Source organism: Nomascus leucogenys, unplaced genomic scaffold (genome assembly GCF_006542625.1).
Source record: "Nomascus leucogenys isolate Asia unplaced genomic scaffold, Asia_NLE_v1 Super-Scaffold_485, whole genome shotgun sequence".
Classification (NCBI taxonomy): Eukaryota; Metazoa; Chordata; class Mammalia; order Primates; family Hylobatidae; genus Nomascus; species Nomascus leucogenys.
Genome location: NW_022095775.1, coordinates 263,099 through 287,336, shown reverse-complemented (window position 1 = coordinate 287,336; position 24,238 = coordinate 263,099). Strand labels below are relative to the sequence as shown.

The following is a 24,238-nucleotide window of genomic DNA, read 5'->3' as shown; positions in this document are numbered from 1 at the left end:
GGAGTGGGAGACAGGAGTTCCCTCTCTGGTTGTCAGCCCAGGGAGGAAACTAACAAGCCAGGTGCTTGTAAGCGGGTTGATTTGACCCTCACCTCCGCCCTGGAAGAGAAGGCTCGTCCTTATTTCCAGGTGTAAGTGCGGAGGTGCAGCCCCAAGGGGTGGCTGCCTGGGTGGCCCTGTGAGTGACAGCCAGGACTCATTCCCTGGCCTGCCCACCTCCACTATCCCAGTAGATGGCCCAGAGGGCATAAGCCAGCCAAGTGCCAGTCATACCACCTGTATGAGCCTAAGGGAGGATGACATCTTCCCTCCGTGTCTGCGGTGTCAGGGAGGCTCCTTGCGGAGGTGGGCTCTGAGCCAGGCCTTGAAGGATGAACAGGAGGGAGGCGTCCAAGCCCTGGGACCAGCACACTGCCATGGCAGGAGGTGGGAGGGCAAAAGACTGGTTCATAGAAACCACCCATGCCCAGCTGAGGTCCAGGATTTGAGGAGACATGCAGAGGGCGAGCCAGGAAGAGTGTCAGGGTCAAGACCACCCACCTTCCACTGGCACCCACAGCTCATCCTACGGTGGTGATGGCTCAGCCATGACCATGAGGAGGACGCCCACCACTGCAGCCCTGCAGAATCTCAGATGCACACTCGCACACACACACAGAGGGGAACATGAGGTTTCCCTTTCCCCCTGCACACCCCTACAAGGTGAAGTTCAAAGGAAAGGCAACATGCATTTAATTTAATTAGCACCAGGGAGTCCTGACAGCTGAGGGTGTATATTCATTGATTCCCCCAGCCTGCAGAAACGCAGACCCCACAGCACAGGAACAGAGTAAACCCATTAGGGAGACGCTTAAGGGAGAAGGCATACCAGGGCCAGGAGTCCAGGCGATGCCGAGGCAAAGGCAGGCAGGGGGATCCAGGTTATAAGAGATGGGCACCCATTGGCTTTCTGCCTCCCAGCAGCAAGGCGAAGAGGGAAGCCCACGCAGCCACAGTTTTCACAAGATAAAAGCCTGCCAGATGCTCAGGAAGAAACCCAGGTGGCAGAGACCCAAGGGCTGGACGAGCCCCCAGCATCCTGGTGTGCCAGCTCTGCCAGCCCCTCCTCCAGGCCTGGGGGGGATCACTCATGGCACGATGGCTTCAGTGACCTCGGTTATGCCCTAAGCCACTCTAGCCCCTTTGAAATTTGGAGGAAAAAAAAAGCACTAGACAAGCTTCAAGTGGACAAAAACCAGATGCCTTTGGCATATCACTCAGTGAGAACAGATGTTGGGCTAAAAGCCTCATCAAGGTGATGGATGGTGTGCGAGCCCTCGGAACCTACCCCTCGGCTCCCTGGCCGGGGCCACAAGCCAGTCCGTACTGAGATGCATTTGGGGGCCCCAGTCACCTCCAAGTAACCTCTAGCCTGGACTTGGAGTCTGAGTCCAGGCTGGTCAAAGGTTTAGGAATCCAGCCTTGGGCAGTTAAATACAGCCAGGCCAGTCTGGCCCCAGATGGTAGTTTTGACCCTGTTGGCAGCAGCCTCTGTATAAGCACAGCCCTCTGCAGTTTGCAGACAGTGTACTCATCCCTCACCACACGCAGCCCCACACAGGAATGGTGTCATTCCCCCATTTCACAGATGGGGAGCTTGAGGCTCAGAGAGGCAGCACAGCTTCCCTAGAGTCCCACAGCCAGAGAGTGTATCAGAGCCAGAGCTTGAACCCGGGTCTCCTGTCTCATAGAAGATCTCTCCACGGAAGGGGAAAGCCAGTGGCTTCTGTCCAAGGAGACTGAGGTCTCTGTCTCTTTCCCTCCCCAGAGACGTGTGCAGTCAATAAAAGAGGCTGCAACTGGATGTGCAAGGACACAGCCACTGGCGTGCGATGCAGCTGCCCCATTGGATTCACACTGCAGCCGGACAGGAAGACAGGCAAAGGTCAGCATGTGGAGCTGTGTGGGCGCCCCGGCCTGTACTGGCCTGGCCAAGAGCCTCTGTGTGCTTGCTTGCATAGCAGGGCCCAGGGCTGGGCTGAATGGGGGCCACGTGTGGCTGTGGGAAAGGACACGTGGCAATCATTTGCGTTGCTGTTGGAGAGGCCAGGAAGAGGGAGGGCTGGCCAGCAGCAGGGTCCCCGGCAGAGTTTGAGAGAACGCAGGTCCCACGGCACATCAGCAGGTTCCTGGGCCAAAAAGGCACTGATGTCAGAGAATTTGGCTGCACACTGAGTTAAACAGTTAAGCCAGCATCTCTGCTGTGGGACTTCCTGGGCCCTCAGTGATAGTGTGGCTTCCCAAGGTGCGTAGAATGTGGCGCGTTTACGAACCCCTTGACCTTTGGTTGCAGTGGGTCTTGCAGAGCTGGTGGGGACAGTCTGGTACAGGGCCATCTGGGACACGCAGGTCTACTCATGCCAGGAAAAATAAGGACAGTGTGTCACTACTGGGAGGGGGGCGAGGCTAGGGGGATCCCATCTGAAAAGATAAGGACTCGGCCAGGCACGGTGGCTCACGCTTGTAATCCCAGCACTTTGGGAGGCCGAGGCGGGTGGATCACGAGGTCAGGAGATGGAGACCGTGGTGAAACCCCGTCTCTACTAAAAATACAAAAAATTAGCTGGTCATGGTGGTGGGCACCTGTAGTCCCAGCTACTCGGAGAGGCTGAGGCAGGAGAATGGCGTGAACCCGGGAGGCGGAGCTTGCAGTGAGCCGAGATCGCGCCACTGCACTCCAGCCTGGGTGACAGAGCGAGACTCTGTCTCCAAAAAAAAAAAAAGAAAAAAAAAGATAAGATAAGGACTCAGGACTTCTGCTTGTCATCGGAAAATGAGGAGTCAGGAAGACCTGAGAGTGACTGTGGTTGAAGGAAGGAGGGACAGGGCTGGGCTGCCGGTGGCTGGCAGTGAGGGAAGGCAGAGGTGTATCCTCCCACTTGTCCCCTGAGTCACCCCACAAAGACTTACTGAGTACCTCCTGGGTTGAGGGGACCCTCGGGAAACAGGAAGCCCAGGGAGCTGGGAGAGGAGAGCTGGGTGGGCTCTCGAGACAGCCCTGCAGATGAGGAGGTCCAGCTACCCCCAAAGGACGGACGGAGCCCCAAGAAGCTGTGGGCCCTGGGGCAGGGTGTTAGGCCTGAGTGCCAGAGCCACCTGTGCAGAAGGGTGAGGGGCAGCGCTCAGTGCCCCCAGCATCGCTCCAGACCACCCTCTAAACGCCCCCACCCCAGCGCTGGGCAGTACTCCCACACTTCACCAGGAAGGGAGAGCCTAGAGAGCAGGGCGTGGAGGGGAGAGTAACTGGAACTTCCAAAGTCCCGTCAGGGAAAATATTGAAAGTGGAGGTTAGGGTGACTTAAAATAGCTTGAGGTGGACTTTTTTTAAGCCTATAAAAATAAATGTCTTTTTGTACAGTGTATGACTTCTCCCAACTTGCTGGGAAGAACTGAGTGATTATTGACAGAAATAACAGTGCTTCCGCCTGTTTATTTGAAAATAAAGCCCTTCTGTGGCCACCGCTCAGCCTGTTGATAGCCTTGGTGTGTTCCTGGCAGGCAAGTGGGCAGGTGGGTGGCGTCTGAGTCCTCGCCACATGACTCAGTGCCAGGAGTGACTGGCCGAGGAAGCCCAAGGTCTGTGCAGATCTGGGCATCTTCACAGCCCAGCGATGGCACAGCCTGCCAGCATTTGCCTTCGAAGGGCCAGAAGGGCAGGCAGAGCTTAATTCCTTGGGCAAGGCTGGGGCTGCTGGAATGGGGTCTGGAGGTCAGGAGCCACCCTGTCTGGGCCAGAAGGGGGCCTGGTGCAGGGCAGGCATGTGGCCCAAGAGGGGGCTACTGGGATTGGGGCTCCCACTGCTGACCCCTAACCATCCCTCTGTAGCCCAAGGGACACTCGTTTCCTCCCACTCTGCTTCTGGCTCTGAGGGTAGGGTGGCGCTCAGGAGTGATGTCCACAGCCCCAAGGCGACCCCCCAACCCCCCCCCAACCCAACCACATTTCCTTTGCTCTTCAAACAGTCGGGGCCCTTTCACCAGGCTGCCCCACTCAGCCCTTTGGCCAAACCTCCTCCATGGACGCCCAGCCCTGGGCCTGTGGCTGCACTCAGAGCCATTAGGGTCCTGGCTCCCACTGGCCAAGGTCAGAGATCATCTCACTCGCTCACGGAACTGGTATGTTTTCTGGGCTCCTATTGTACGCAGGTTCCAGTGAGACAGGATGAATAAAAGAGACGGTTCCTGCCTGTAGGGGTCCTCTACTGAGTGCGCAAGACAGGTTTTCATGTTTAAAATCACTAAGATCATTGAGTATTACAGACTGCTTGGTGTGGGACAGAGAAGTTCAGTATGGCAGGAGGTTGGGGGAGGCCGGGGAGGGCTGAGGGGAATAGGCGTTTATCAGGCAATGGTGGGGGCAGGGGAAGCATTTTCAGCACTGTGACTGTTGCCAGAGGCCTGCAGGTTCAAGGACCTGGGACTGGGAAGGATGCAAAGGAGGCAGGCCAGATGGCGCAAGGCCCAGGGCTACCCTACAAGCTTGGCCAGGTCCCAGTCAACACTGGGCAGGGGAGGCTCACGCCCAGGTTTTCACTTTGAACTGACCCTGGCCACAGTGGGGTCACAGTAGGGTCTGGAAGAGCAGCCAGGCACAGCTGCTGTCACTCAGGCTCGTGGCAGTGCCAAGGCAGGACTGGCAGCAGACATAGAGAAGGCAGAGACTAGACATGTCCATAGATGCCCACATTTCAGCACCAAGGGACTGGCTAGAACTGCCCACAGGACCACCTCAGGGAGCCTGAGAAACCAGACGGTGGCCTCCAGCCCCAGGGCTGGTGTCGTTGGTGTGTTCCCAGCCCTGGCTGGAGAGGCACAGGCAGGAGGATTCCCAGCAAATTGAAGGCCCTGGCCCCAGGGTCTGGCTCCTCGGTCAGGTGCACACCCTGATCTTGGCAGGGTCTGGGGAGGATCTCAAAGGAGAGAGTTCAAAGGCTCCATGTTTTCTGAAAGCCAAAATGTCAATGTCAAGCAAGAGGAGTGGCTGGAGAACAAAGGTCACAGTGGGCTTGGACAACCCAGGGCTGCAAACCCCGGGCAGGTGGGGGTCACGTGGGCAGGTGGAGGCAGGGGTGGGAAAGTTGGGAGGTTTTGTCTAAATGTTGGGGACAAGGGGGGCCTGGAAGATGTGCCTAAGCCCTCGTCTCAAGGGCTCCCTGTTGGGTACCGTGCCCATTTGGTGTTGGGAGGCGGTTATCTTGCTAATCGGTCCCTCCAAGAGGAAGGGGATCCTGGGCCTCAAGAATAAGGATGCAGGACTGCTGCTTGCCATTGGCAAGTGAGGAGTTGGGAGGATGGGAAAGTGACTGTAGCTGAAGGAAGCAGGGAAGGGCTGGGCTGCCGGTGGCTGGCAGTGAGAGAAAGCAGACATGCATCGTCCCTTCCTCAGCGGGAGCCTGCATTTCCCTCAGGGACACCAGCCCCTCTTCCCAGCATCTCCAGAACAATCTGGGAGAACCCCCTACCTACCACCTGTTTCCTCTCCTCCCTCTGCAGTGCTCTGGGCCAGGCAGGCCACAGCCAGGGTTTTTACCCGAGTGGGAGCAATGATGCCCTCGAGTGACCGCCAACTGGCCAGCCCCGCCCAGCAGCTGGCCCTCCCTGCTGGGCACTCCAGGATGATGCCAGCCCATGACCCTGTGCCCTCCCTCTGCTCCCACCCAAAAGCCCTCCCCTACATGGTCCCCCACATGAGATGGGCAGGAGGGAGCCAGAACCAGTGTCCTGTGCGTCCCTGTAGCTCACCCCATCGCCCTGCCCCCATGCACACGCATTCAAGCTCCAACCCTGAGTGATGCATACAAATAGTCCACTCAGTGGCCCAAGACCCCACCCTTCCCTCAACCCTCAGACCCGCTCCATTGTCTGGAACCACCCTGACCCATTCATTCATTCAGTGAGTGTTCCTAGACACTCACGCTGGGCCCTGGGGCACAAGACAGGAACAGACACCCCCAAGTCTGTGTCCCAAGGCCCTCTCATGCCCCCAAAGGCAGGTCCCATGAAGAGAGAGCTACTGGCTCTGGAAAAACACTGGGAAAGGCTTTCTGGAAGGGCCGTTTTTCCCAGGGCTCGGGTCAGCAGGTGAGAGGGGGGCTGTGGCTGTATTGGGTGTGGTCGCTGGAGTCCAGGCTGCCAGGGTAGGAGCCAAGCAGTCTGGAGAGAGGAGGCAAGGCCGCCTGGCCAGGCTGGAAGGGAAGCGCTGGGAGCCTCTGCAGAGGGAGGGCCCACATCCTAGCAGACTCAGAATGCTGGCCAGCAGGCAGGGACTCAGCCAGATTTGTGTGTGGAAGGTGGTGCTGGCTGCCTGGCGGGGGGCGGTGGGGTGGGAACCCAGGGAGGAGCAGAAGGGCAGAGAGGCACAGAAGCTGCACCCCAGGGGCCATGAGCCCAGCACCTGCTTCACTATATCCTGAGGTAGTGTGAGGAGGGGGCTTCCCTCCATCCTGACCCCCAGGCAGCCAGCTACACCAGCCTGGGCCCCAGGCAAACATGCCTCTCTCTGCCTGTCTGGTTGCTATGACAGTCCCTTAGCAGACAGGCCCAGATGGGGCAGGGGATGGGGCTGGGGCTTCTGGAAGGCCTGAGGCTCCACTGAGGAGGCAGGAGTGGTGAGAATGATCACGTGCTGCCCCTGTCTGCTTAGCAGCCTCAGCTCATTTCAGTTTGCTAAAGATGCTGGGAGAGGCGATGCTAGGAGAGGCACCATTTAGCAGCCCGGTTTGCAGATGGGACCCTAAGGCTCAGAGAGGTGCCTTTCCCTGCCCAACATCACACAGCCAACTGAGGCAGAGCCAAGATGGGCCTCTGTTCTTCTACCTGAGACTTCTATCTAGAAATTTCCCATCTACCTATAATCCCGGGGCTGGGGGGGAAGGAATGATAGAGATTCCTAAGCCTCCTCCCTGGACCAGCACAGCTGGGCTTCATATCTCTTTCTTGGTGGCTGCAGGGCCAGCGTGACATGCTGCAGCAGGCCCGTCTTTGGGTTTGGATGGTGCTGGCTGAGACCCAGCTCCTGCGTGTAGTGCTGTGACCTTGTCTGTAAAATGGGAACCCTGTTGTCTGGGTTGGTTTGAAGGTCACATGAGATGACAGCAGGAAGTACATGGCATGTCCCTCCCCGAGGCTCCCAGAGAGCCACGTGGGCATCTCAGCCCCACACTCCTCTAATATTCTTGACCAGAGATTTGACCTCTAATAGCCTGGCTTTGTCATCACTGGGGGGCATTCCCTGGAAACATTGCTTTAGGACTTTGGGCAGGTAGCAAGTCCAGCCTGTTTGGTTTGAAGAAAAAAAGTGAGAGTGGCATGGGCCGGCCTGAGGTCGGAGGAGCAGTGCCAGGAACAAGTTGCCTCTACGGGGCTCAGTGCCATCTGTAAAGTGGGGGCAGGCTTACCTTCCACACAGAGCGGTGCCAGTGACACTGGAAAGGGCCTTCAGGTACCTGGCTCAGCAACCATGCCCAGGACGGGCTCTGCAGATGATGGAATCTGCATCTGGCAGGTCTGCTGAGACATGGCCAGTGACCAATAGGAGCTGCTCTTCCCATTGTCCTCCCTGGAAGGGCCTCTTCCACTGCCTCCTTTTTGCTTCTCCAAGTCAGGGTGAGACCACCGTCCTGAAAGCCAGCACCAATTATTATTATTTTTTTTTGAGATGCAGTTTCACTTTTGTTGCCCAGGCTGGAATGCAATGGCAAGATCTTGGCTCACCGCAAACTCCACCTCCTGGGTTCAAGCGATTCTCCTTCCTCAGCTTCCCGGGTAGCTGGGATTACAGGCATGCGCCACCACGCCCAGCTAATTTTGTATTTTTAGTAGAGATAGGGTTTCTCCGTGTTGGTCAGGCTGCTCTCGAACTCCCGACCTCAGGTGATCCGCCTGCCTCGGCCTTCTAAAGTGCTGGGATTACAGGCATGAGCCACCATGCCTGGCCAGCACCGATTATTTTTTTAAGCTACCCCGCAGTGTAGAAATAAAACCTCTTATTTTTGTTACTCATTGCTGGAGAGAGTCTGGAGGGGGTGGCCAGCATGGGGGCCTGGAGGCCGGGACCCAAGAGGAATTTGGGAGTAGCTGAGACTGTGTCCCTTGGAGAAGAGGCCCCTTGGGGACAGGGACCTCTAACGGCACAGAATGCCAGGCTGGCCCAGGGCCTAAGGGCAAAGCCCAGATGGGCCCAACAAGGGGGCAGGACCCGTGTGAGACAGGGCCCCCAACCCTCTGCACAGCTGGGGAGCCAGCAGCCAGCCTGGGAAGTGGGCACCAGGCAAGTCAGGGCAGGAGCATGGGGGCTCACAAGGGTCAGTGCTGTGTTTACGGTGAGGAAGACATCTGTGAGTCTTCGGCCAGCAGGCCATGCTGGGAGGGAGAAAGTTCCCTGTCACTGGAGGGGTGCAAGCAGAGGCTGACAGGCAGAGTTGCTCGGGATGGCATCATTTATTACACGGGATTGGGCCAGGCAACCTTCGGAGCATACCACAACTTATTTACTGCTAAGCGAAGAAGCAGCTCAAACAAACAGGCGGGGAGTCAGGCTGGGAAAGAGGGGAGCGTCAGGCCCGCTGCATAGCCCAGCTTCCCACTTACCTTCTGAAGCAGGTGCTTTCCCTCTCTAAGCTTCAGTCTACTCCTCAAACAGACGCAAAAATGCCTACTTTTTGAAAAAGGTTTCTTGAGGGCTGACCAAGCACCGGCACAGTGGAAATGTTTTGTCACCTAGTCCTTGTGATGTCCTTCGAAGTGGGTGCACTTCCTGTCCTCGCTCTGCAGGCAGGAGGCTAAGGCTCAGGGGTCCAGGAGCTTGCGGAGGTCACCAGAAGTGGTGCCTGCCTGCTCCAGCCTCCCTGCTGGCCAGGCGGCCTCCCTGAACCTGCAGATGAGAGGACATGGGAGAGTCGCCATCCCTGCTTTCTTGCCAGGCACAGCAGCCATCAGTTCCTCTCTACTCAATGTCTCATATCCCAGGCTTGCCAAGTCTCAGGGGAAGTGACGAAGCTTGGGGAGCTGGCACTTCCCGGTACAACCCAGCCCCAACCCTGACCAGTGCAAGACAGGGCCCCCAACCCTCTGCACAGCTGGGGAGCCAGCAGCCAGCCTGGGAAGTGGGCACCAGGCAAGTCAGGGCAGTGTCATCCCCCGCCCCTAGCCTGTTGTCCCCTCGCTGGTCACACAAGCTGATTCTCCTGGCTCTCACTCCTCCATCCCCCTTGGCTCCCACAGACATCAACAAGTGCCTGGTCAACAACGGAGGCTGCGACCACTTCTGCCGCAACACCGTGGGCAGCTTCGAGTGCGGCTGCCGGAAGGGCTACAAGCTACTCACCGATGAGCGCACCTGCCAGGGTGAGCCCCTGCCATGCCCCGGGTGGCCCTCGGGACTAGCGGGATTGTGCCCCTTCCCCTCCTGGGCTGACACGGGCTCCTAGGAGGGGAGGGGAATGAGGATGGGGCTGGGCCCGAGGGAACGGGGTCCCTTATGACTCTAGGGGACATCGAGTCCAATCTGTTCCTTTTATTGATGTGACACTGAGGCCCGGGAGGGCTTCAGCACATGTCCCAGGTGGCAGAGGGAGCTGGTGGCCGAGCTCATCAGCTCACTGAGCCCCTCCCTTCCCAGGTGGCCCACGGGCCTCCCAGCATCGAACTCCTCTGGCTTCGGAGGTGGGATGCTGCCATCTGTTGGAAAGCGTTGCACATTGCAGGCAGGCGCTCTCGAACAATCCTCACCTTCTGGGAACAAGGATAATGAGAAGGAGGGGTCTGGGCAGAAGCCAAGAATCCCGGCCCAGGACAAGTCTAGTGGGATCCAGGATGCAGCGGGAGGCCAGAGGCTGGCAGTGCAGAGCGGGGTCAGGGAAGGCTACGGGGGAGAGCCCGTTGGTGAAATGCTTGAGGGGTGAGTAGGGATTTTCCAGGAGGAGCCAGGGAGGGAAACGCACCCAGGAGATGGCACTGCCAGCCTGAGGAGGTTTAGGGGACCACAGGGAACTTGGTGGGGCCGGATGAGGCCATGAGGAAGGAGACAGGTACCCTGTGAGACCCACACTGGGAGAAAGTGCAGGAGGTGGGGCACCCCACGGAGCAGGGCAGGGGCTCTCTTTCCCTCATGATTATCCAGCTGTGGTCTGGTGGTTTTGTGCCTGCGGGGTACCAGCAGTTGTGGGCAGCATGTGGCCTTGTCTGGGTACCGGGCTGTGCTTCTGCCTGTCACTGCAGCTCAGGGGCTGGCACGGGGCAGGGTGAGGCCCTGAGGAGCGAGGGCTGGGCTCCCACAAGGTCCCTGAGGAATGTAAAAGCAGGAGGCTGGCGAGAGTGAGGCCAGGGCCTGCCGTCCTCAGAATCATGTGTGCCCCAGGCCAGCCGCTCCCTTCCCCAGGCTCAGCCTCTTCGTCGTCCCTGGACAGGCATCCTGGCCATGTCTTCTCCTCAGGGCCTGAGGTCTGGTCAGGAGTACAGCGTCTGTCCAGGCCCTATCAGGGTTCCTCTGACTTTGACTTTGTTTCTCCATTGGCCTTGCCAAGTTCTGCAGAGGGCTGAGGAGAGCCCTTGACCTTGCATCCCAGCTGCCCCCTGAAAGAGGCAGGTGGCTATCGAGGAGGAGGTGAGATTGCTTGTGAGGCCCTGTCCTCACCCGCCCCACCCCCACCTGTATCTTTTTCCACCCCCTTCCAGGCTCATCTTTCTGAGGACTTGGGGCTGTGGGCTCCACAGGTCCAGCAGGGAAGGGTCCATGCTCCTTTGCTTGGCACTCAGGGGACCCCAGACACCCCCTCCCAGTCCCCCTTGGGCTCCACACAAGTGGACCTGCCAGGGTGGCTCCTAGGAGGGAAGGGGAGTTCAGATGGGGCTGGGCCCAAGGGAACAGGTGCGTCCCCTGGGCACCCCATGCTCTTACCTCCTAGCCACTGCCTGGAGCACCCTTCCTCCACATTCATTCGCTCATTCCAGGCTGGTCCCATCCTTCAGCTTTTAGCCCAGGTGCCGCAAGCACCAGGAGATCCCAGATCCTCCCTGGGAGGGAGCACACTCGCCTTTGAGCACCCATGCACAATTTCTTCCTTGTGTTAATGTTTTTATAAATATGCATATATTACAAATATTTGTGAAATTACATGAGCTAATGTTTTCAAAGAATGAACTCTTAATTGCTGCACCCAAGGAGGGGCAGGTTGGCTTCTGTTTTGCCTTCAGGGGTCCCCATCAACTGTCCCATAATAGCCATTTTCCTCAGAATTTATGGCCAGGACAGACTTGTCTCCAGTCAACATGGTGGTTCAATTTTTCCCTTCCAGGAACAAACACCCCATGACCTTCCCTCTTTCCCTTTTTACCTTGGCTGCCAGGAAGCTCATCGTCACATTTCACATTCTATCAGTGCTCCCTTTTTGACCTTTATGGGTGGCGTATTTCCTCTTCTCTTTTTACTTGTGTGGTTTTCCTTATTTTCTCAAGAACCATCATGGGGTGATGGGGAAAGATGCTTTGGTCAGCATCCAAGAGGCCTAGATTTATGTCCCAAGTCAGCTGCCCCCCCAGGGCCCTAGGGCCAGCCGCAGTCCATTTCCTGCAGGCGTGGATTCAATGCCTCTCTACCACTCCTAATCAGAGTTGACTGTGAGATAATAAAATGGCAGAGATTCATAATAATCCCTTCCATTCACAATGTTTCTGCCCTGCTCATCTCCAGAAAAGATGTGAGGTGGCTCCCAACCCAGAAACAGAAGGCTAATGGAGACACAATGGAAAATCAAGCAGCAAGAAGGAGTCTCCCATTTCCTGTGGGTCGGTGCTGTGCTGCACCTCCGCCCAGGGACTGTGTGTCCACAGATGTGTCTTGAGTGACTGAGAGTGACAGGCCGTGCCCACCCACCACTCCCTCAAACTCCTCCCCCAACTTTGTCTTCCTGTGGCCACACAGATATCGACGAGTGCTCCTTCGAGCGGACCTGTGATCACATCTGCATCAACTCCCCGGGCAGCTTCCAGTGCCTGTGTCACCGCGGCTACATCCTCTATGGGACAGCGCACGGCCACCTACACCGCACCCCACATCCCAATGCTGCCCTCAACCCTGGGGGGCCCGAGGCCTCAGCAAGGGCGGGGACTGCTGGGCAGAGGGGCTCAGCCAAGGACAAGTGGGGCAGGGCTGGGGAGACAAGGGGTAGCAGGGAACGGTTAGAGGTGGGTAGCAGGTCTCTGCCAGCGCCAGGCCTTGGCCAGATGGGCACGGGGCTAGAAACCCCATTTACTAGAGAACCCAGGCCAGGAGCAGGGGCAGCCAATACATGGAAATTCCAGACAGCTCATTCCAGGGAGGCTTGCAGCAGAGAGGGGCAGAGTAGAGGGGCAATTCGGGATCCGCAAGGGGGAGTGTTTGGCTGGGGGATGGGGAGGCACTCCAGAGGGATCCGCATGAGAAAGCAGTGGACAGAAGGAGCGAGAGGCAGCCACAGGGCTGGAGCCCGCAGGAGGGAGCTCAGAGGAAGATGCAGATAGGGGGCGCATCCCACCATGCAGGCTGCGTGAGCCCGCAGGGGAGTTGGGGGTTTATTCCCAGTCCGATGAGAAGCCTGTGGAGGGTTTAAGCAGGGGTGTGATATGGTCAGGTTCAGGGAACTAGATGCCCCAGTGGCCACGTGGAAAGGAGAGTGGAATCCAGGGTACCACTGGGAAGACAGCTCCAGGCATGGGGGCATGCACTGCTGGAGCCGGGGCAGGGTGGGCAGGGATGGAACAAAGAGGAAGTTTCTAGATGTATTTAGGAGCCACAGCCAGGCTGCTGGGACTTGGTGTTATATGGGCGTGGTGGGTGAAGATTGGGAAGCCAAGGACGGTCCCCCTGTCTCTTCCTTTTCTGTGACCTGGGGGTAGCCACACTCAGGATGCCAGGCCACTTGAAGATCAGACAGGGTCAGGCAAGAATGTGATCAGGACGCAGCTGGTGCTTGGGCTTCTGGAGGTGGGCTACAGATTCTTCTGGAAAGACTCTCAAAAACCTGGGCACCCCTTCCCTGGGCCTGCCGAGTGCAGGCAGCTCAAGAACTAACAGAATGTGGGGCCCGGCCCCTTCCCCCAGCTCCAGCAGGTGCTTTTGGTCAGAGGAGGGAGGGCCTTAGCGGTGACCTCCTTCACCCTGGTGTCTGTTGTACCACAGGGGACCTGGGGCTAGAAAAGGGCTTGTCCAGAGTCCCACAGTAAAATCAGTTTCACAATCCCCGGAGCAGTGCTCATTCCCTGCGCCACAAAACCAGGTTGGGTTGGAACTTTAATCGTGTGCCACCTCCTCTGCCCCCTAGCCTGGGGTGCAGCTGCTTGAGTTCAGAAAACGACCGAGGTTCCTGGGGGAAGGGACATTGGGGTCTGTGAGGAGCCTTATAAACCCAGGCGTGTGTGCGCCTGTGGCGCGTGCACTGCTCATCTGCATCCCCTGATGCTGTCCAACTCGGTGGGGGTCAGGAGACTCTCTCCCTCTTGCACTGGGTGGTCCCTTCCCCTGCCAGCCACCAGCCTCCCCTCTGCCCTTACGCCCGCTGTGCTTCCAGATGTGGACGAGTGCAGCATGAGCAACGGGAGCTGTGACCAGGGCTGCATCAACACCAAGGGCAGCTACGAGTGCGTCTGTCCCCCGGGGAGGCGGCTCCACTGGAACCGGAAGGACTGCATGGGTAGGTGGCCGCCCTGTGCTGCTGGCTCCTCCCCTGCACCTGGGCTTGGATGGGAGGGGCAGTGGCTTTTCTGAGGTGGAGGTGGGCAAGACAGCCCCTCCCTTTCCTCTGGGCCTTGCCTTCCCAGGCAGAGGTTCTCTGCTGTTGGGGTATGGCTGAGAATGAGGACTTGCAGAAAAGGAGGGGGTCCCAGGCAGAGCATGCCAGTGTCAGCCAGAGGCACAGCAACAGGGATCTGCGATGGGGAGGAAGGCACAGAGGAGATCTGGGGGTCCGTGTGCAGCCCCAGCCGTGGGCCACAGGGACCCTGCTGATGTCTCCATAGGGCTGGAAGCTTAGAGGGAGTGGGTGTGGAGGCCTCTCCTCTGGCAGCTTCCCCTTGTCCTGCTGAGGAGGCTGAGGGGGAGCAGGAGGGTCACTCGGGGTGCAGCAGCCTCAGTGGGGCACAGTTGCAGGGGATGTGGCAGTGCCTCCTGGAAAGCCCATGGTCCCTGCACCCTCTGCGGGTGTGCTCGCAGCACTGGGTGCCCCTAGGCTGAGTTCTGGATGGGCCCCTGCGTTCCCTGGTTCCCTGTACATGGTGCCCTGTCTGGGTGCTGGGGCTGTGGGCCTGCCCTCCTGGAACCTCCACACCGGGTCCTTGCCTGGCCACACTCTGACATCCCCAGGGCAGCCTAAGTGAGCCTTTTAAATTTAAGTTAGAACATCCCTCTGGGCTCAGAACCCTACCATCCCCCCAACCCTCTGCCCCTTCCACCCCCTATAACTCCTCCTTTGACTCTGAATCAAAGCCACAGTGCTTGGAATGGCCCGAAGGCTGCTGCCAGCTGACAGGATTGCCCTCTGCTGTCTCCCTTGCTTGCTTCACGCCAGCCTCACTGACTTTGCAGGGCCTCCACCAGCCCTCAGCCCGAGGCTGTGCGCTTCTCTTGGCCTGGAGGGCCCTCCCCCAGCGCTCCTCACTCCTCCCTTGCTGTGAGGGTCTGTGAGTGAGGCCTGCCCCATCACCCACCCAGAGCTGCAGCCTCGGCCACTTCCGCAGCCATTTGGGCCCCCTTTGCTTCCAGCCTTCTTTCCCTCCCATCACACTCCCAGCCACCAGAAGTAATGTGCACTTTACAGGTTCATGTTGGTTTATGTCTGTCTGTCTGTCCATCTCTCTCTCCTCACTAGAATGTAAGCTTTACACAGTTAAACAGGTCTTCTTGGCCTGTCCCATTCACTGCTACACGCCCAGCACCTGGAACAGACCCTGACAATCATAGACACAAAGTAAATATTTGTCAATGAACACATTAATGAATACAGACCATCATTTAATATCTGAGCTCAAAAGGCTGGGTTTATCATGTACTTATGGAAGGAATTGCTGTGCTGTTCAGGCAAAGTCTCACTGAACAAAGTCAACTGCTGCTCTTCTGTTGAGTTTTGGGAAAGAGCTTGTTTGGGGTTGTGCTGGTGGCAGAGGCAGCATTAGGGGATATCCGTCTTAGAAGCATAGGAAGGATATGGTACCTTCAGATTCTTTGCAGGAAAGCGTTGTTCATTGAGGGTGTTGGGGGTCATTGCTCCTTTGTGAGCAGGTTTACGGAAACCTGCCTCCAAAGGCCAAGGAAACTGAGTGGCAGAAGAAAGCGGCTGACACATTTAGTTTCTCAGAAAGAAACATTTGGCCGGGCACAGTGACTCACGCCTGTAATCCCAGCACTTTGAGAGGCTGAGGTGGGCAGATCACCAGATCACCTAATGTCTGTATTTTTAGTAGAGACGAGGTTTCACCATGTTGGTCAGGCTGGTCTCAACCTCCTGACCTTGTGATCCACCCGCCTCAGCCTCCCAAAGTCCTGGGATTGCAGGTGTGAGCCACCGCACCTGGCCACTTCTACCGCTCTTTACCATCTGTTGCTTTTGAACTTTTTCTTCCATCCAAGATCCTAACACTTACGTGAACTCATTGTGATACAGATCTGATCATCCAGGACAGTAACTATCCAGTGATATCCTGAATTCTTAAGCAAGGATGTTTGTCTGTCTCCTGGAGTTTAGGAAAATTTCCTTCAGCACTCAGCATAGCTCTAGACCTGACTTTACATCCAGCATTAGAGATCTGATTTCTGACTTTCCTGGGATAAACCCTAAGGGAGGAGTTGCTTGTGTAGGAGGTGAGGGGCAGGAGCAGAGAGGGTGGGATGCAATAAGTGGCTGGTGAAGACAGAGCTGGGCAGAGAGAGTGGCAAGTGGATTTTGGAAGGTTTGAGTGGGAGAAAACTGAGGCCAAGGTATACCAGTGGCAAAAGCTGTTAAATGATGGCATTTTGTCTCCTAACATTTTAGAGCTCCTCTTAAATATATTAATGTATTAGTTTTGATGTGTCAGAAGTTCCCACTATGACCAATGTTATTCCAAGCTGGTGGTGGTGGTTGTCGCTGTTTGGGTTTTGTGGTGAGTAGGGGGCAGTTTGCCATTTACCATGACAAGCACAAGTTAGGATAATAGTCTAAATTCATAAGGATGCAGGAGTTCAGCCAGGGAAGTTGCAGCCTTGGCATAACCAACCCATGATCATCACTTTCATCAGTCAAAAGTGTGTGCTTAGAATGATGTTCCTGGTTCCCCCAACCAGACACAGGCTGGAAAGGGCCGTGCAGTCAGTGACCTGACAGCTGTGACCCCAGAATATGGAGAAAACAAAGGGGCCTCCTTTCAAGTGTTGGCAGAACAGGAGCACCCTCAGGAAGATTTTAGAAGGGACCCAAGGAAAGCTCTGCCTAGTCGCCTATAGGAATTGGCCCCTAGTACCATAGACCTCTGACCATTGATCCTGGGGGCCAGCTTGGATTGAGTTGGAAGCATGCAGGGCCTGTGTCACCATCTGCTCCCCAAGGAGCACCCTGTTATCTATCCATCAGACACAAGACAAGTCAGAGCACAGCAAAACTCATAGGATAAAACTTTATCTAATAGTCAAGCAAAAGCAAAGTGCCCAGCAGCAGAACACGCAGGTAAATGTGCATCTCTGAACACAAGGTCTTGCTCCCCAGCCAGAGGCCCACTTGCTAACAAAGCAGTCAGCACGAGAGAGCAGCAAAGCAAGTGAGAGCTCAGAGTGTTGTCACACTGTGCCCTCCCAGAAAGCAATCAGCAGGACAGACAAAATGTGGGCCCCGGGGACTTGACCAAGGACACCTGTGGTCCTCGGTGCCCAAAGGACACTGGGAAGCAAGGGTTTCTAAAACAATCTCAGAGGAAACTCCAGAATTACCAAAGGATGAGATCAGCCACCGCTCAGTATCTGAAACCAGAAAGCTGAGCTGTCGCTTAAGTAAGGGGGAGCTGTGTTGGTCAGGCAGGCTCAGGGAGCAAAGCAAACTGCTGATCTTCCCTGGGGATTTGGGGCAAAGCTTATTCCAGGCAGGTCAGGATTAGGTTGATGGGAGTCTAACAGCATGGCCTGTGTGGGTTACAGAAGGGAGATGACTTGACTGAGCCTGGAAGCCTGGTTATACTGGAGTAACTCCACACTGATGACTGACCAGAGTGTGAGGCTGTCACTCATGAGGTGGCTTTCAGAGGCGTGCCACATAAGCAGGTTGTCACTGACCAATTAGCCGTCTATAAAATCAGTTCTGGTATTTACCATGGCTGTAGAACCGTCTGTCTTTTCCTAGGAGTCCGGGGGACTTTTTCATCCTCTAATGATAAGTAAGCAAGTGAGAAATTCTGGAGGGCTGTTTTGGGCATCTCCAGACACCTGATGGCTGTAGCAGGTGCTGCCCCAAAGAGGTGCTTCCGAGAGATCCCTCCCATGGCCCCTCCCAGGAAGCCAGTGTTCATTTACTGCCGTTCCTTTCCCCAGTAGGAATGGACGCCTGCCCTGGAGAGCTCAGCCCTGCCCTCAGGGAGTTCCTGATCTGGGGATGGGGACATGAACCTTCTCACAGCCAGGATTAGAGCCTGAGGGGGAGGAGGGACTAAGCCAGCTGTCTGGGCCCAGCATCCCCACACACCCAAGGGACCTGCGATCTCCAGGCGCCTTCCCACCTAACCAGCCCAGCCATGGAAGAAGGGAGTTGGGGGAGTCCCCATTAGGCCATCCCCAGGACCCTCCCGGCTCCAGGAAGCCTCTGCCCTGGCCTCTCTCAGCCCTCTCTCATATCTCCCTTCACAGAGACAGGCAAGTGTCTTTCTTGTGCCAAGACCTCCGCCCGGGCCCAGCTGTCCTGCAGCAAGGTGGGCGGTGTGGAGAGCTGCTTCCTTTCCTGCCCAGCTCACACACTCTTCGTGCCAGGTAACCCGGGCTGTCCCTGAGATGGGATGCTGTGGCAGGGGGGTCTTCCTCCCTGGGGTCCCACCATTGCTCCCAGCTGTCCTCCAGGAAAGAGCCCGACCTAGGAATGACAGCCTCTGATAACTGAGTGGCCCTAAGGCAGCTGTCTGGTTTTCTGTGGGCCTCACTGTCCTTCTCAGTAAACCCAGTGGGCTCCTTCCTCCTGGCCACTTACTTGTGGTTGTGTAGCAGAAACTGGTGGAAGAATCTGTCCTGATCTTCGCCTCACTCCACAATTCCTCTTAGGCCCCAAGAATCTGAGGGCCGTGGGAGGGAGGAGCACCAGGCCCACCTCACCCACCGGCTTCTCTGCAGACTCGGAAAATAGCTATGTCCTGAGCTGCGGAGTTCCAGGACCGCAGGGCAAGGCACTGCAGAAACGCCACGGCACCAGCTCTGGCCTCGGGCCCAGCTGCTCAGGTAACCCCTCGGCCTGTCCATGCTGCATGCCACTGGGTGACCTTGACTGCATCCAGCAACATGCTGGCGGGGGAGGAAAGGGCACCGCCCAGGGAAGACCTTCCTGCTCTCGGCCCTGCCCCATGTGGCGTGGGGTACTGGTGATGAGCCAGGCCAGGACCTAGAAGCCAGCAGGCTGCAGGCCGAGTTCCAGCCCAGGGTCAGGGGACCATGGGAGGGCCCTTCCGGCTCTGAGGTCACAGCCAGAGTGGTTCAGGGACCCTAAGGTGCTGTGAGTGCACAGATCTCAGACTGTATGGGTGGAGCAAGCCACATCTGCTGTGGCTATTAGGTTCTGCCGAGTCGGAGCTGGCCTGGCCGTGCAGAGCGTGCCAAGAAGCGTCGAGGCGCAGCACAGTCCCAGCCCTTTGGGAGCAACCTGCTGGGCTTGATCAGCATGGCACAGCCAGCCTTAGCTCCTGCCAGCTAAGGAGCTGGGGGTTGTGTCTTCAGCAGCTTTTCTTATTCAGGATGCTGGATTTGATAGACAGGTGCATTTCTGTATGTTTATTTTTATTATTATCTTTTTAAACGGAGTCTCGCTCTGTCACCCAGGCTGGAGTACAGTGGCTTGATCTCGGCTCACTGCAACCTCCGCCTCCCAGGTTCAAGCAATTCTCCTGCCTCAGCCTCCGGAGTAGCTGGGATTACAGGTGCCCATTACCACACCTGGCTAATTTTTGTATTTTTAGTAGAGACAGGGTTTCACCATGTTGGTCAGCCTAGTCTCGAACTCCTGACCTCAAGTGATCCGCCTGCCTCGGCCTCCCAGAGTGCTAGGATTACAGGCGTGAGCCACCGCACCTGGCCCATTTCTATATATTTAATGCATATGTCATTTGATTCTAAGCACCTGTGGTGATAGGCTTCTTTAGTCCAAGGGCTATGATTTGCTCTTGCAAGGAACTGGCAGTCCTGGGATCTATAGTATTTCAAAGCCCCTTCCCTTCCTTGCTGTCCTATCTCTCTTCTGTTCTACGCTCTTTCCTAAAGCACAATCATGGCTTGCTGATGGGGAGGAGGTAGGAGGATCCCTTTCCTCCTTCACAGAAGACCTCTGGCAGGTGGCCCCTGGGCGTGAGCTTGACCCCACCATCCATGTGTTCACCTGTTTTAGGCCTTGCAGGGAGAGAAATGGGGCAGGAGAGGGTCCCCCACGCCAGGAGAGCTGTCGGGGCACAGGGACTCAGATCAAGCCCCACCCCCAGCTCCAGATGGATTTGTGCCCTGGCAGCCCCCGTCCCCTACCACCTCCTTGCCTGCAGGAGAGGCCACCACCTGGGGGAATTTTGGCTTTCCCCAGATGCCCCCACCACCCCCATCAAACAGAAGGCCCGCTTCAAGATCCAAGATGCCAAGTGCCACCTCCAGCCCCACAGCCAGGCAGGAGCAAAGGAGACCACCAGGCAGCCGCTGCTGGGTGAGTGGGACGCCCTGCTCTTAACCCACAGCAACGGGGCTGTAGGAGAGTCCTCATGCCTGGGAGCTGGGGCCCCAGGGTGCAGCGAGTCTGATTTCCGAGGGTGGAGGTCTCTCTCACCTGGCAGCTGTTTATTGAATGAGAGTTTCCAAGGACATTGCAGGCTGGGGGAACAGCAGAGGGCAAGCTTGGTACGGGGGGCCCCGGAGGAAGGCACCAGCTCTGTCCCCGTGAAGATTCCTCCTCAAACCTAACAGAACTCTCAGCATGCAGCAGGCTCTGCCTGGAGCCGAGTCTGCACTGGCCAAACACTCAGCAGGCCCAGAGCTGGGGGCACAGCCTCATTCATGAATATGTATGAGATGCCTCCACCTGCAGCAGCGTGATGGACCGGTCGTGAGACCTGGCTCAGCCACCAGCCCCTCCTGAGACCCTGAGCCAGCCCTGGCCTTCTCTAGCCTGAGTTTTTCCATCTGCACCACGGACCAGGAGGTCCTTGCCAATGGCAGTCTGTGTGCAGGGCTTGGTAGGACCTTGCTCCTTGCCCCATGCTGCCTTTGCCACAGTGGTCCTTTCCTCGTCCAGACCACTGCCATGTGACATTCGTGACCCTCAAGTGTGACTCCTCCAAGAAGAGGTGCCGTGGCCGCAAGTCCCCATCCAAGGAGGTGTCCCACATCACAGCAGAGTTTGAGATCGAGACAAAGATGGAAGAGGCCTCAGGTAGGTGAGGGGTTCTCTTGGGGGCTTCTGCAGGCCTGAAAGAGGACAGCAGGCTGGTGGTGCTGCCGGAGGCCTGCCAGGCATGAAGCCAGGCTCCCACTAGATCACAGCTGTGGCTAGGATGGGAGTCCAGCTTCTGGAGACAGAGGCAGGCCCACAAGCAAAGGGAGCTGGCAGGAGTCAACGCCTGCAGCCCAGGATAGAAGAGGCAGCCCAGGGCAATGAGACAGAAGGGCCGAGGTGACCTCAAAAGTCACGTGACCCTTATCTGCCCCTCCACACTCCTGCTGGGGCCCGGGAGGAGAAATAGGTGCAGCCCCCCTAGAATGCTTGAGCCAAGGATCGTCTTTCCTGGTTCCAGAAGGGGGTTCTAATGCTGGCTCGGGTGTCACAGCAGCACTTGGCTCTTGGCTATATGTGAGTGTCAACTTGTGAGTCGTCGATGTTGAAGAGATGGGATCTGTCAGCAGATAAGTGTGGTATGGGCCTGGCTGTGGGCTTGGGTGCTGTGGAAAGAAAAGTCCCCACCCAGGTAACACTCTCAGCCAGAAAGGCAGACGCATGTGCAAACCACTCATTGCCAGGTGAGACTGTCGGTGGTGGGGGCACAAGAACAAACAATGCATAGAACTGAGGTCTCTCCCCACGGGAGGGCTTAGGAAATGTCTTAGTCTGGCTGGGTGCGCTGGCTCACGGCTGTAATCCGAGCACTCTGAGAGGCCAAGGTGGGTGGATCACTTGAGGTCAGGAGTTCAAGACCAGCCTGGCCAACATGGTGCAACCCTGTCTCTACTAAAAATACAAAAATTAGCCAGGTATGGTGGTGGGCAACTGTAATCCCAGCTACTCAGGAGGCTGAGGCAGAAGAATCGCTTGAACCTGGGAGGCAGAGGTTGCAGTGAGCTGAGATTGCGCCACTGTACTCCAGCCTGTCGACAGAGTGAGACTCCATCTCAAAAGAAAAAAAAAAAAAAAGGAAATGTTTTAGTCTATTTGTGTTGCTAAAAGGAACACCTGAGGCTGGATAATTTATCAGGAAAAGAGCTTATTGGCTCTCGGCTCTGCAGGCTGTCGGAGAACACGGCAGCAGCATCTGCCTGGCGAGGCCTTAGGCTCCTTCTGCTCACAGAGGAAGGTGAAGAGCAGCTGGCATCACATGGCAAGAGGAAAGGAGCAAGAGAGAGGGGAGGGGGTGCCTCTGTCTTCAACAGTCACATCTCATGGGGACTAGTAGAGCCAGCAAGAACTGACCACCACGAGGACAGCACCAGGCCATTCATGAGGGACCTACCCCATGACCCAGACACCTCCTACCAGGCCCCACCCCCAGCATTAGGGATCATATTTCAACATGAGGTTTGGAAGAGACAAACATTGAAACCATATCAGGAAGCTTTCCCAGAAGAGCTGCCATTTGAATGAGAGCTTAGAATCAAAGCTCACTGGGTGGAAGAGGTGGCAAGGAATGGCATTCAGGCAGAGGGAATAGAATAGGCAAAGGCACAGAGGTCAGAGAGAGGAGGAGCTGTCCAGGAAGCCATAAGTAGGGCTGGGCGGCTAGACATTGGAATCCACAGGGAGTGTCAGAGTGGAGGGGATGAGGCTGGGAAGGCCAGATGGGGCTGGATCTTGAAGGGCCTTGGATTCAGGGCCAGAGAGCTGGACACTATCCTGGGGACAGTGGCAGTCCCCAAGAGTCTTTGAGTGACAGAAAGGGGTTCTTGCCCCTTGAGTCATACCCTGGGGGGTGATGTGTTGCAGTGGCAGCTGCCTGGATTGCACTCATATCTGCCGCGTGGCCTTGGGCAGGCCCTGCCTCCCAGGTCCACAGCCTCCTCACTGTCAGATGGGCGTGACAGTGACCCCTTAGGTCAGGACTATCGTGAGAACGTGCTGAGGTGTCCGAGCCCAGTGCAGGGCCTGGCACGGGGCAGCCCTCAGCTAAGAAGGCAGCGGCTAGCAGGGTTGCCAGCAATTCATGTTGTCTGTCCTGCCCCTGCAGACACGTGCGAAGTGGACTGCTTGCGGAAGCGAGCAGAACAGAGCCTGCAGGCCGCCATCAAGACCCTGCGCAAGTCCATCGGCCGGCAGCAGTTCTATGTCCAGGTCTCAGGCACTGAGTACGAGGTAGCCCAGAGGCCAGCCAAGGCCCTAGAGGGGCAGGGGGCATGTGGAGCAGGCCAGGTGCTACAGGACAGCAAATGCAGTAAGTCCTTGCCCATGGCCACTCAGATGCTGACTCTGTCCTTCCTTGCACACGAGCTGGGGTAAACGGTGGGCACGCAGGGGAGACAGACACCTGGGGAGGGGACAGAGAGATGCAGAGGCCTGCCGGGGAGAAGGACTGCAGCCCTCATGGTCATCGCTGTCATTTGAAGAGCACTCCTCTGTGCTGGGCCTCGGGCATGTCATCACAGCCTGAGGAGGGACAAGGAGTGGACAGGACAGCAAGGCCACGGTCGAGGGGCGCGAGGGGGCACGGGAACCAGAACAGGCCCTCTCTAGTCTGGGATGTGGTTCAGGGAAGCTTCTTGGAGGAGGAGAAGTCACGTGAGCTGAGACCTCAGGGCTCCAGGAGTTGGGGAGCCTGAGTCAGGGTCAGGGGACAGAGCAGCGATGTCGTGAGGCCTAGGGCCGCCCAGGAGGGCAGCGTCGTGCTGCAGGGAAGCAGGTGAGGCTGGCCCCCAGTGGGCTGGTGTGGGCTGGAGGGGAGAGCCTGGAGGTAGGACAGGCAGAACCAGCACACGAGACAGTCCTAGTTCTAGTGGAGCTCGCATGCCCGTGCGGAAGATGGCCAGTGGGCCAGTGAACATGCCCACAGGTACAGTGATGCCAGAGGTGATGGGGCCTGGCAGGCCACAGACACCACTCTGAGTTGGATGGGGAGCCATAGGAATGCTTAGAGCAAGGACGCAGGTTCACGCGCTCTGTTATGGGAAGGCTGAGTAGGGGGCGGAGCAAGGACGCAGGCACGCGCACTCTGTTATGGGAAGGCTGAGTAGCGGGGTTAGAGCAAGGACGGGGAGGAGCATGAGATGGAGGGGTCTCCTAGGGAGAGACAGACTTCAAGGACGACTCCAAGGGTTTGGCCAATTGGGCGGAGGTGGTATCGCTTCCTGATGCTGGCCAAATCCCCAAGGATTTGAGGAAGGGGGGGCTGGGGGATGGGGTGCGCAGGCTGTACATGTTCAGTTTGAGACGCTCACAAGTCATCCACATGGAGATGTTGGATGGGCAGTTGGAGCCACAAGTTCGAAGCCTCAAACAATAGGGTTGGCCAGGGGTGTAAACTGGGAAGCCGGTGGAGAAGAGATGATACCTGGCGGGGTGGGGGGGTTGGGGGAAGCTGTTGGTGAAGAGATGACACCTGGCGGGGTGGGGAAGCTGTTGGTAAGGTGACCTGGGGGTGGGAAGCTGTTGGTAAAGAGGTGACACCTGGGGGGTGGGGAAGCTGTTGGTAAAGTGGTGACACCTGGCGGGGTGGGGAAGCTGTTGGTAAAGAGGTGACACCTGGCGGGGTGGGGACGCTGTTGGTAAAGTGGTGACACCTGGCGGGGTGGGGCAGCTGTTGGTAAAGTGGTGACACCTGGCGGTGGGGAACG

General features: G+C 57.1%; 1 protein-coding gene across 1 annotated transcript in view; it reads left to right on the top strand.

The window, feature by feature from the left end:
- The first annotated feature begins 1,301 nt into the window (after window positions 1-1,301).
- LOC100597204 (signal peptide, CUB and EGF-like domain-containing protein 1) overlaps window positions 1,302-24,238 on the top strand; it is a 35,688-nt gene continuing 12,751 nt past the window's right edge. Inside the window, exons 1-11 of the mRNA XM_030808373.1 lie at window positions 1,302-1,362; window positions 1,808-1,924; window positions 9,262-9,384; window positions 11,960-12,070; window positions 12,581-12,586; window positions 13,584-13,706; window positions 17,876-17,995; window positions 18,350-18,454; window positions 19,797-19,913; window positions 20,499-20,636; window positions 22,639-22,842. Of these exons, the coding sequence (XP_030664233.1) occupies window positions 1,302-1,362; window positions 1,808-1,924; window positions 9,262-9,384; window positions 11,960-12,070; window positions 12,581-12,586; window positions 13,584-13,706; window positions 17,876-17,995; window positions 18,350-18,454; window positions 19,797-19,913; window positions 20,499-20,636; window positions 22,639-22,842 (1,225 nt within the window). The remainder of the gene's footprint in view (window positions 1,363-1,807; window positions 1,925-9,261; window positions 9,385-11,959; window positions 12,071-12,580; window positions 12,587-13,583; window positions 13,707-17,875; window positions 17,996-18,349; window positions 18,455-19,796; window positions 19,914-20,498; window positions 20,637-22,638; window positions 22,843-24,238) is intronic.